Raw genomic sequence first — 12234 nt, forward strand, 5'->3', positions numbered from 1 at the left:
TTGAACAGAGTGTAGAAACGACAGCTCGAAAGTATATTTTTGAAAAGAAAACCAGTATCATCATGAAAGGCAATACTTGGAGCAAGACATAACATAACATTTTCCATATTCTACACATCCCAAGTGTTTCAAATTCTGTTTCTGTTGGCAACTGACAAAAAAGAATCACTCAAGCCGAGAACCAGCAACTTAATGTGTTAAAGACGATGGTGATCTTTAAAAATAGCTATCAAAGCATAGATTTATGCATAAATTTGAGCACATATCATCTCATCCTTGATCAAATGTCTCAAACTGCCATTTATCCTCCAATTGGAAAGACCCTCTTTTTTTGAGATAAAAGATGCTGATAAATCTGGCGATGGGAGATATTTAGGTAAAGTTTAATCACAGAGACTAAGACAACCATCCTTGCTGCTGACATGAATTGTGGGTATAGAAATACGTACATGGATAAAGAAACATGAAAGTACATATTAACATAATGAACAGCAGCATTTACACAAATTCCTCCAGGAACTGAATTGCCTTTGCATTGCATCTCTAAAATTAAACAAGAAAAGAGAGGAACACATGACATCCCAATCTGTACAAGAGGTATAAAAACAACACGAGTTTGGAAAAGTAAAACCCTATTATGTGAGAGAGAGGGCAATGCACCTGGAGTATCTAATAATTTCTCCCGGGAAAGAGAATAGACATGAAACAGCTAGTAGGAAAAAGCATAACACGGAAAAGATTTGTCGGTATCTTACCAGGAAACTCCTTCCTTCGTGATATCGAAGACGTACATTATTTTTATCGTGAATTTTTCCATTTACAAGCACCTGAAGATGAGAAAGAAACTCATGAATCTCAGCAGAAATCAGAATTGAACACCGCTAATTATTCAAGAACAAAGCCAGATTAATTTTGGAAGACAGACAAGGTGATTAAGTTGTGCCTTCCAACTAAAAACAACACGAGTTTAGACATGTCGTCATAAATGAACTACATGTCGGTGAAGGATGGAAATAAAATGGAAGTGGTGTATAAAAGTAAAAGTAAAACCCTATTCCTCTTCGGCTCTTCCTCTCCCGGGCCGGGTCTAGATAGAGTTGCCATTGCTGAGCTTTCTCAATTCTTTCTATCTGATTTGTCATCAATCATAGTAGCAAGCTCCACCATCAATCAAATAATCTACTCTACTGGTATCTCATCATCATCATCATCATTTTATTATTATTTTGCTTTTCTTTTTGCTCTGGGTTGATAAGGAATCTATCTTAGTCATCATTAATCCTCATTTCTCATCTGTGTTTGGCTCCTGATAACGTAAGAAAACGAAAAGAAAAGGAAATATAAAATCGGTGCTTGTTATCCAGAAAAATAGAATTTCATGTTCAATTAAAAAAATAAAATGGAAAACATCCAAAAGACATTCACCAAATTTGTCCTTTGTAACAACAGCACATTCCTTGGATGTTTTCCGTTTTGAAAATACGCGTTTCCATCAAAGCTACTTAACTTAGGTTATTTATTTTACAAAATTGCCTTGTGGCCGAACTATTGCTATAGTGGGGATGGGGATGGTTTTGGTTTGCAACAACCGTCTGTAGCATTGATAGAGGAGGAGGAAACCCAAAAACTGACGTGGGTTTGAGCTTGAGCTTGAGCTTGTAAGATGGGTTTTTTCTTTTGGTAGTTTTGTCAAAGATGAGATGGGATTTATGCTATCTATCCTGAACTGTGGTGAAAGGTCGGTGATCTTGAACCAATGCACACCAAGTGCTTGAAGTTTTGTCTCCTTGAGGTTCCCCAGTTCCAGCACTTTCTTTGTTACTTATGGATACGAGTCCAGACCCTATTGTTTTTCAGCTCCAGCACTAGTTATAGCTCAACTAGACACTTATTTGTGATTATTCCTAGCATGTCTTGCTCCTTGTTCACCGATCATTACAATAGACCTTGTGAAAATGATACATAAAGTCCATTTGTCTTCTAGCTTGGTCAAAATCATTTAAGTAAATGACTGACAAATTGGATATCGACATAGAGAAATTAGAGAATCACGGAGTCAGTTATATTAGGAACCGATGGTATAAGAGAACTGGATGCCTCATTTGTATTTGAAACTTCAATCTTGTGTTTTGGGATTTTTGAGAGCAAAAATAACTTAAATGCATTTTCGTAGAAAGCAGTTTTTATTTCTAGACAAATGAACACATTTTCTTCTTTTTCATTATTTTCCACAGGAAGTAAAAACGTGGAGATGGAGGAGAAAATTGAAACTAGAAAATGAAAAATGTTCCTTTTAACTAAACAGGGCCTAAATTTTTTTGGACACTTTTTTTTCATAGTATTTGATTGAATAGTTCTAATAGAAATTAGTATTGTCTTTCAGATAATCCAGGGAAAGTGACATTGGAATGAACTGCTTATCACGCTTGTCTTCATATACCGCTTCTATATTTGGAAGAACAAGCCATTTCATTGCAACAACTGCTACCAATTCACACCAATCTTGGATTCCCTTTTGGAGAAGGAGCTGTGTACATCCTGGTCTCCATTTAGAATTTCTCTCCACCAGATTTCGCGTCCAGTGCTACTCGTCTCGAAAACCGAGTTTAAAAGCTTCGGTTAAGAAAAAGAAGGATCCTCAGCCAACAACAGTTATGGACCATGAGAATGATGCTTTCTTTGTTGTGCGGAAAGGAGATGTTGTTGGTGTTTATAAGAATTTTGCTGATTGTCAGGCTCAAGTTGGATCTTCGGTAATTAATCTCCTCAATTGTCACCCTATGCTTTACTTTTTCACATTTGCTTTTTTTTATTTTTTTATTTATCAAGTGGCGTAACTGTAACGCTCTCTTATTATAAGTTCTATATATTTCATTCCATATGCTTGTATATGTTAATTTCCATTTTGAGATGTATCTGAGGAGTTGCCAATGTTCTTTTCTTTTCTTCCTTCCTTTTTTTTTTATGGAGGTTAAAACATCACTTCTCATTAAATTTGCAACATCTGGAAGGTTATGTTAGGGTGTTGAATGACCTGGGCCTGCCAGTTCAATTTTAGTCCTGCCACGGTTTAAATTATCTGTTTCAAATTTCTGCCACGCATATGAGGTATTTCTGCCTTGTTCTCTATTCATCAATCTCTCAGAAATATCCATCATCCTGGTTTGGAATACAACTCCTCACACCATCTTATATTTACTAATTTTTTTCCAGGTACTCATTTCTTAATGAGTGGCATATAGAGAATCATGATACTTATGGCTGAAAAGTGACACTTTAAAAAACTTGCATTGTTTTTCAGGAGGCTTTGACGCCTCATCTCATGCCATTTACTCCTCATTTGACACGCATGTTAAAGGAATTGTAATATAGTAATCTTGTTCATATAGTTATTTCTGTCAACCATCTATTGGCTCTCCTTCTTCTTCTTATTTACTTCTCTTCCTGGATTTATGTTTAATAGTAACTTTAGAAATAGATGCTGATGCAGTTAATAAACAATATAGATGTTATCTTGGAAGAGGAACTAAAGATATTTGGCCCTTTTTCTGTTGCTAGATATGCGACCCTCCTGTCAGTGTCTACAAAGGGTACTCGCTATCCAAGGACTCTGAGGCCTATCTTGTTTCCCATGGGCTTCAGAATGCATTATATACTGTCAGAGCTGCAGATCTGAAAGAGGACCTTTTTGGTGTGCTCATGCCTTGCCCTTTCCAGGTGAGTTGACCTCAATCATCACCTCATATGTACAATTGAAATTGAAGTAACTTTACTTGTTAATTACTTAAAAAGATTAAAGACAGAAAAAATAACAGCATATATTCTATCTCCTAAGTAAATTAAAGATATACAATAGAACATGGTGTATCTTTAAAGATAGCAAAAAATAATAATGATAATAATAAAAACCATTGTAGAAAAGAATAGCTCTATTAAAAGATATATGCACATGGTTCATGAATCTTTATTGCCAATAGGAAACAAAACTGTCATAAATATTCAAAGAAACCTGAGCATATCTTAAATGCACTACAAAGACTAACTATAATTGCAACTCATAAGGTTGGTATCAAAATTATTGCACTAAGGATGCGTATCACAATATCAGATTTTAGAACCCAATTCTTCTATCATGCTAATAGGATTCACATCTTCCATGTGGTTATATCATTACATAGGGAAACCATTATGAGCACTCTCTTGGTATCAGTTCCATTTAAACATTTGACTTTATTTGCAAGCTAGCAGCATCCTATTCATAATAGAAACACATTCTGCTTTAAATTGCAGTTTCGATATAGACCTTTAGAACTACAGTTTCTCGGCACACTTCTCCTTACACATTTTCAGGAAGGAAGCAGATTTTGTTGTTTAAGCTTAGCTTATAATCTTTATAAATAGTTTGAAGAAGTTGTTAGCTTTGAGAATCTCTGTGAATCTTTGGCATAATGGTAATAATGTTTTTATATCTCCAACCTATAACATGCTTTGACCTTATAAACTGAGCAACATCTAAATTTCAATGTACAAGTCACTCTGTTCAAATTGATGAACAGTTTGTTGCTGAAATTTAAAAAGATATGATGCAGTTATAAGGGTGCTACGCATGGCCAAAACATAATTATGATGATCAAATGAGGTCCTTGTGGAAAAATCTAATAATGCCATTTTTATAGGCATGTGTCAGAAAGCATTTCATATTTTCATCAAGCTGTGGTGCTCGAAGAAGTTAAGAGAATTTTTCCTGTACAATTCAAATTTCAACTAAAAATACTTTTTCGCAGCAACCTGCTTCTTCTGATGCTGAAACATTAAAAAATGATACAAAAAAGAGATCACGGGAAGTCCTGGGATCAGAAATCACAGTAAGTTTGATGCCTGCTAGTCTACTTGGTTGGAGGGTGTGTCTTTGTTAATCTTTGTTTATGAGATTCCCCTGCTTGTTAGAGGCCATTTTTTTTTAATAAAGGAATATCCATTGTTTACAGGACACAGCTGGATCAACATCTATGATGAGTAAGCATGCCAATTTGGATACTCAAGCTGAGTGTCAAGCACAGAATTCCAATAGTGTACGTGGATGTAAAATTATGGATGCAACATTGTGTATGTGTTCTTTGGCCAGATTGTTTTCCATAATCTGATAGTAGAAGATCATGTTCATTGGTTACTTGTAATTATGTCTTCCCAGGATAAGCTAGTAAATGCTTCAAAATATTTGTTTTTATGAATTCATCGAACAAAGAAAACCCTGATCTTTTACTCACAGAGATCCTGTCTTCTTGAGTTTGATGGTGCTTCAAAAGGAAATCCTGGACAAGCCGGGGCAGGAGCTGTCCTACGAACTGATGATGGAAGCTTGGTATGCATTTTTAGTTTATGTCACCATGAATTATCTTTAGCGGTATTTATGTCTTTCTAAACCTTCAATTTGTGTAGATCTGCAGATTACGGGAAGGACTGGGCATAGCAACCAACAATATGGCTGAATATCGAGCCATCTTATTGGGAATGAAGTATGCTCTTCAGAAAGGTTATACAAAAATTCAAGTAAAAGGCGATTCCAAGCTTGTCTGTATGCAGGTTGGTTTGCTGTTGATTACCTGTTTACTATTAATGCCCCTCATCTGGCTTGCCTGTTAGCATGCCATTTCTGTATCAAAATAAGTTTATTAATTTGATTTTCCATCTGATGATTTGCTTTCACTTTTCACTTGTTTCCTGATATGGCTCGTATTTATCAGTTAAAAGTGCTTTTTTGTGGCAATTCTGGGACCAATTTGTCTACTTCACCAAAGTCAACTCCAGTTTTAGGAGTTGGATTTGGTGATTACATACTGATAAAAAAAACAAAAGAAAAAGCATGAGCATCAGAGGCTGAACACTATTGAACTTTCCCAGATGTTTATATTTTTTCTGTCACCGCAACCTTTTTTCTTCCCAACTTTGAATATGTAGGGTGGGGACAAACTTTTCTCTGTTGTGTAGAGTTACAAATGAACTGAGATGTTCATGAGCAACTTGGGCTTAACTGTAGATTATTCTTGAACACATGAACCGAAACTCAGGCCTCATTATTAGACTCGTTGAATACACAAGAAGACCAGAGTATCCTCAAGAGTGGATATGTTGGTGACGTGATAGAAGAAGAGTTCTTTTCAAGATATTTGTAATTTTATTTATTCATGATGATTGGTGGTTCTTTATGCTCATGATGAACTTGTTCTTTTGCAATATCCACCATGATATTACTGTTTTGATTATGTTGCTGAGCCACATACTTTTCAAGCATGCTGTTTTGATTATTTTGATGAGCCATAAACTTATCATTGTTTTCATCTGAACTCTAAGGTTATACAGCCCACTTTCGAGATTTTGCACACTCTCTTCCAGCTTGCTATCCTCCATGGCCATTTTTTACATTTTTATTCTTTTTTTTAACACCTCTCTGCCACTGTGGTTTTTCTTTACACTTTGGTTCAGAACAAACTTTGAGTCTCCTCTTGTATTTTGTTCTTTTGGATTCAGGAAACACCCTTTTTGGAGTCTAGGTATTTCCATTCCCTCTTCCATCTCCTTCTTCAATTTCTAGCCTTGTCCTACATGAATTGGCAGCAATCTTGATAACAAAACTGAAATAAAATCTCTACTGCGATGCTATTGTTGTTTGTCTGTTAGAATCCTCTGCCACTTTTGTTTAAAGCTCCATTATTTTGTTTATAAATCTTGCAATCCTTTCTAGATGCTTTTTTATTTTTTGGAATAATGTAACATCATTTTTAATGACAATGCTGATTTGTTATTAAATGAGAAAAGCTTGAGGTCAACTAGAGTTGTGCTAATGTGACTTGAGAACATGAGCTGAATGGTAGCATGAGCGTGGTGTAATTGTTAATGTGCTAAGCTTAGGAGGCTAAGCTTGACTGAGCTTTGATGCTGTGTTTTCAATCAAACCAAGCTCAAATTTTTTAAAGCTTGTTTTGGCTTGGCTTAGCTTGACTTTGCTCATTCATAGCCTTAGGTGGTGGTTTCTTTAAATTAAAAACAAAACAGGCTAATCATTTCCGTTCTTTTGCTTTCATGTCTTAAGTTTTGGTTCTTGTATGTTAGTGGTCATATATATGTTTTATTCTACCTCAGTTTGAAATTGAGAGTTTCACTTGAATCAGATCAACCCAAACTCAATTTTCAAAGCTTATTTTGGTTTGGCATAGCTTGGCTTGGCTCATTTATAGCCTTGAATGGTGGTTTCTTTAAATTTTAAAAAACAGGCTAAGCATTTCTGTTCTTTTGCTTTCACATCCTAAGTTTTGGTTCTTATATGTTAGTGGTCATATATACATCTCATTCTACCTCAGTTTGACATTGAGAATTTTACTTGGTGCAGATTCAGGGTTCATGGAAGGCCAAACATGTGAACATCACCAACTTGTGCACAGAAGCTAAAAAGCTGAAGAATAGTTTTCTTTCTTTTCACATCAGTCATGTTCTACGGGTTAGTGCAGTTCATTATGCCTGTTGTTCTGCGGCTGATATTAGTATTTTGTGGGTCATGTAGTGTGTTTTTCAAATGCTGTCTCACATTCTATTATCATGTCTATCTAGAAGGACGTATGCTATGCCATGCTGGCTCCTTCAGAATGAATCAGGCCTTTTGGGTCCCAGATTCTCATTTATAGTGCTGCTTTAAGCAGGGATTTATAATCATTCAAGATGGTCATATTTCCAGTTGTTTGTGCAATAGTGCCCTCATATACTGTGAATAACTGCTCCATTTTGAAAAATATATTATAATTGGTGTTATAATGTGTATTTATATGGTCCCTTTGTTGACATTATTTTCCATCACCCACTTTCGGAAGGAGGAGTTCTTAAACACTTGTAGACTTGTACTGGAAGGGACGGGCACTGTTCTCCATAGATCATGCCAAATTTTTTGAACTGTGATGCTTTTATGCCTAAAGCTGAAGACTCCTCTCAACCCTGGAAAACTAGATGAAGGCACAATCATGTTTGCTCACCTAGAATTAGTGTGCTAGTTGTTCAGGCTACTAGTGTTGCAAATGACATTGCACTGCTTCGTGGTGTGCATTGGCTAGGAATGCAATTTGGTATAGTGCCACTGAGATCCAAACAAGTTGATTTTCTTTTGTTTGTTTTATCTGCATGTAAGGGTGGTATCTGTTTTAAGATATCTTGTTTGTTTTATCCAAACAAGTTGTTTGGTTTACAACTTGGTTGGATAGATTGACCAGAAATCAATAATTTTAGAGCACCTGATCAAACATCTTAACCCAACCAAGAATTGAGGTTTTAAGATTTTCAGTATTTCCTTGCTTCTGCTTAAAGGCCTGAATTTGAAAAACAAAATGAGCCACTGCTGTGAATTTGGTAGTAATGAAACCATACTCTACAAGTTATCAGTAAGCCACCATTAATCATGTGTAAAATTTTGCTGCTGATGCTTCTTTAGCCTTGTTGGTTAATTTGCTGACCTTGTTCATCTACACGTTTCAAAGGAATTTAATTCTGAGGCTGATGCTCAAGCGAACCTGGCCGTCCATCTAGCTGGTAAGATTTCGTGTTTCCTTCCGTATAGCCTAGGCCTAGCAACAATATGGTTTAGTTAATTAGTTTGTTAAATTAACAGGCTCTCTTTCTGTTGCAGATGGTGAAGTTCAAGAGGAGTTTGAGTAGTATCCGTCTAATGACGGTAGCCTACTACATACATTTCATTTTAAATAGACATCAAGTACAGTACATTCTTGTTTATCCATTGTTCTTCAGGCTAAAAGATTTCTTTGGAAGTCTTGGTTGGAAGAGCGAAGCACGACTCTCAGTTGCAAGGATTGGAGTTCATCGCCGAAGTTTTTTTTGTGCAAAACAGCTCACATTTGTTTTGGATGGTACAATTCTCCATGGACCACATGATCATATGACTTTTTATGGGAGAGTATAACTTCCGAACATTTTGCATGGATAGTAGTGATTAGAGAAAATCTCGAAGTGTTTGTCAAACCTTTTACATAGATCTATGTTCAGGCGTTACGTGCAGTCCACAGTTTGTTCGTCAAGTCTCGCAGTCGACATTTTCCTATTTGTTATCATCATGGATTGCAGTGATCGGAAATACAAGCTATTTTGTTTAAGAACATGTTACCGGACCTTAAATAATTACAAGTTTGTCATCAACTACACGAGTTGAGTGTTTTTTAATACTGATAATGCCCTCGAAGTTGCTTTCTTTTAAAAACCAACACACAGCATGTGGATGATCTCTCTAAGATCTAATGCACTGTTTTTTTTTTTTTTCCAACTGTTTCTTAGATTGTCAAGGTATCCTTTGAACCTAGCGAAGTTCAATTTTCCAAATAGAATAAAACTCTTCACTAGCTAGCTCGTTCTCAGCAGTGATGAATATTTTTTTCCATTACAAGTCCTATTTGAGAAACAGTTCCTAGTAATTTTGATCTCCAATTTTCACACAAAAAACTAAAAAAATCACTATGCTGTATATAATTATAATAACACAGCCTAGATGGCTGTTGTTATGTCGATGGAGAAAATGGATCGTGGAAGGAAAATATTTCTGCTCCTACAGACAAGCAAGCAATATGTCACTAAAATTTCTGCTTCAATTCAGCTCTGGTTCCAAAGATTTTCGCATCCATTACAATCGACTATGCAACCTCGGACAGATCAAGTCTTTATTTACTACTACTATAACCAACCTCTGTTGATTTTTCTCCCTTTGTTCCCAATAAACAGCCAGCTAAAGAACGGCAGCCATGTTAGGAATGTCGCGAAGGGTAGACAAATGGCATGTTTCAGAATCAATTGACACATTAATCTCAGATTAACGGAATTCTCAAAGGAACAGATATCTTAAACTTGGGGAACTCTCCTAGAGAATTGCTACAAAGTTTAAAGAAGAAGAAAAAAACAAGAACATGAGACAATGAAGAGTTGCCTATTTATCACATAAAAGGGAAACTCACACAAATGAAAAATCCAGATTTAATTTCCGTTGCATATGAACAAAAATTCACACTTAAAAATAAAAGGAAAAAAAATACTAATTAGATATTGGGTTATCACAGAACGAAAAAGAAAATCAACAATAAAAATAAGTGTGGGATTTTGTTCATAATTCCAAAAACATTACCTTATTCAAAATATTTTAAGAGTTGTTGCCACTTTCAGTTGAAAAAATGTCGGAATGTTAGGAGCGAGAAAACAAGGAGGATTGGAAGACGATCAACATTCTCTTCACCTCCCTCTTCTTCTAAGATAATTGCTTCGCAATCCTGTCCGATCATGTGCATAATCTACTAGCCTAAGGATGATAATTTATATTGTGTAACAAACATAAGATAAACTTAACCATACATCTCACCTTGGTGTCGTGGTGTAGTTGGTTATCACGTCAGTCTAACACACTGAAGGTCTCCGGTTCGAACCCGGGCGACGCCAATGTTTCTTTTTCACTGGACTGATCTGGGCTTGGAATTTTACGAGAAACAAGCTTCTAAATATAGCAAGTTTTCACAGCCCAATTCAGCGGCCGAAACCCAATTTATTTTCTCTTTTTTTTTTCTGGGAAAAGTTTTATTAATTTATAAGCTTTGACGTTTGATTGGTTTTTGTGCCGTTTCCTTAAACAAATCCAGCTTCTAAGGAAACTGATCAGGAACTAGGTTCATCTAATGAGAAAGTATATGCAGAAAAGGTTTTATACCGATATTGCAACTTATGTATATGTGTGATCGAAATTACAGCATTAAATGTTTTTTTGTGTTGCTAAGATAACAATTTACTTTTGTTTATGTAGCTTTACTCATTAGTTTAATTAAAAACATCCATGAAAACACGCATAGGGACAACATCTCACTGCATGCTCTAGCAAAATATCTCAGCCGAGTCCATAAGCTGGTGGTAAGCTGGCATTTCGGGCCATACTATAAATTCTGCTTCATAAACCTCGTCGCAAATGCTCTGGGCCTCGAATGCAGGCTTCATTTTGACACCGTTTTTATTTTTCTGAGAAGATGTCCCCAGCCTTGCTATAAAGCTCGGACAACAAGCCGAAGTCTTGTTACTTTCTTCCACTTTCATTTAAGAATGGAAGACAGAGATATTTTTTTCTTTTTTCTTGATGAATGGTGAAGGGAAGATAATGTAATGAAACGTTAAAAGGAAGTGAAAAGTATAATTAAGAAATAAACATGGAAGAAAAATAATAGTAATAGACGTGGCAGTGATCCCAGGCTGTGCATAGCCCACCAATGAGGCCATTGCCCACTTCTGATGTTTCCATAACATTAATTAAAAACTGGATGGAGCTTTTGGGACAATTCTTCCTTGGATGTTGGCGTTCGGCGAGTAGAGCTTTCCACAAGGGCCAGGAATCTTTTCAGCTGACTGACAAGAAACAGTCTCCAAACATCATCTACTGTATTATATAGAAGATTGTTAGGTGAGCCCAGGCGTTGGTTGGTAGATAATTGACATTAACAACTCTGCTAGCTTGTCGATAAAACTTCATCGGACTGTTCTCATATTTCGGCCCTCTACTCTCAGATTTTCTTAATGTAGACTCTCTGGTTTTTTTTTTTTTTTTTCTTGGGTGATTAAAGAACTGTATTTGGTTTATCACATATCAAATCACTAGTTACCTACCCACTGCAAATTAATTTTACTCATGTTAACAAATAACAGCCCAGCTGATAATACTTGTTATGGGATTTGGCTTACACCAGGAGAACTTCATTGCCATCAAACCAAATTCAGACACAAAACACAAACCCAGATCAATTCTCCTCCTGCTTAAATGTAATCCAGCCGATTCAACTCGCAACCAAACTTTAATTCACAAGACATATAATTTAGATTAAAAGGAATTTCAAAGTAAAATCACGGAGAGACTAAATTGACGAATAACTGCAATCTTTTCTTTTTTTCTTTTAAGAAAAGAAAAAACTCTTTTATGACATGAATTGACGATCAGAGCAGGGGTTGGGTGGAAAGTAATTCGTGAGTGAAGGTGGCGGTGCTCCAATTTTGGAATGGCTGTGAATTTAGCAGAAATAAAGGGGGGGGAGGAAAGAGAGAGATGGGAATCTGAAAGAATTTAGTTTTGATTTTGAGTTAAGATGTGAAGAGTGGGAAACAATTTTAAGTTAGGCCGGTGGGATTGTGCTTAGAGAGAGACTGAGATGAAGGTGCGTGATTTGC

At 36.0% G+C, this 12234-nt stretch overlaps 1 protein-coding gene and 1 non-coding gene across 5 annotated transcripts; both read left to right on the forward strand.

Annotated features, from left to right (window-relative positions):
* Nucleotides 1-1022: 1022 nt before the first annotated feature.
* On the forward strand, nt 1023-9192 carry LOC7462616 (uncharacterized). Of its 4 annotated transcripts, XM_024609276.2 has the most exons (11): nt 1034-1190; nt 2235-2286; nt 2384-2753; nt 3559-3717; nt 4785-4865; nt 4989-5072; nt 5270-5362; nt 5440-5583; nt 7388-7495; nt 8520-8571; nt 8669-9192. In XM_024609276.2, exons 3-11 carry the CDS (start codon nt 2409-2411, stop codon nt 8695-8697), a joined length of 1095 nt encoding a protein of 364 aa, XP_024465044.2. In that variant the 5' UTR covers nt 1034-1190; nt 2235-2286; nt 2384-2408; the 3' UTR covers nt 8698-9192. The 4 variants fall into 4 exon arrangements, with proteins under 4 accessions (XP_002314727.4, XP_052312333.1, XP_052312332.1 ...); XM_002314691.4 differs by lacking the exon at nt 2235-2286 and having other exon boundaries at nt 1023-1190; XM_052456373.1 differs by lacking the exons at nt 2235-2286; nt 4785-4865 and having other exon boundaries at nt 1023-1190.
* A 1207-nt stretch (nt 9193-10399) lies between these two features.
* On the forward strand, nt 10400-10473 carry TRNAV-AAC (transfer RNA valine (anticodon AAC)). The gene has a single exon. It is a non-coding gene; the product is annotated as a tRNA-Val (tRNA).
* Nucleotides 10474-12234: the final 1761 nt, after the last annotated feature.

The sequence above is a fragment of the Populus trichocarpa genome, chromosome 10, assembly GCF_000002775.5.
Source record: "Populus trichocarpa isolate Nisqually-1 chromosome 10, P.trichocarpa_v4.1, whole genome shotgun sequence".
In the NCBI taxonomy this organism is placed as follows: Eukaryota; Viridiplantae; Streptophyta; class Magnoliopsida; order Malpighiales; family Salicaceae; genus Populus; species Populus trichocarpa.

Excerpts from the sequence above, each read along its gene's own strand:
- LOC7462616 (XM_002314691.4), top strand. The coding sequence starts at position 2,409 with ATGAACTGCTTATCACGCTTGTCTTCATATACCGCTTCTATATTTGGA. Across the intron at positions 2,754-3,558 it reads AGGCTCAAGTTGGATCTTCG|ATATGCGACCCTCCTGTCAG; the intron begins GTAATTAATCTC and ends TTCTGTTGCTAG. Across the intron at positions 5,073-5,269 it reads AAGCACAGAATTCCAATAGT|AGATCCTGTCTTCTTGAGTT; the intron begins GTACGTGGATGT and ends TTTTACTCACAG.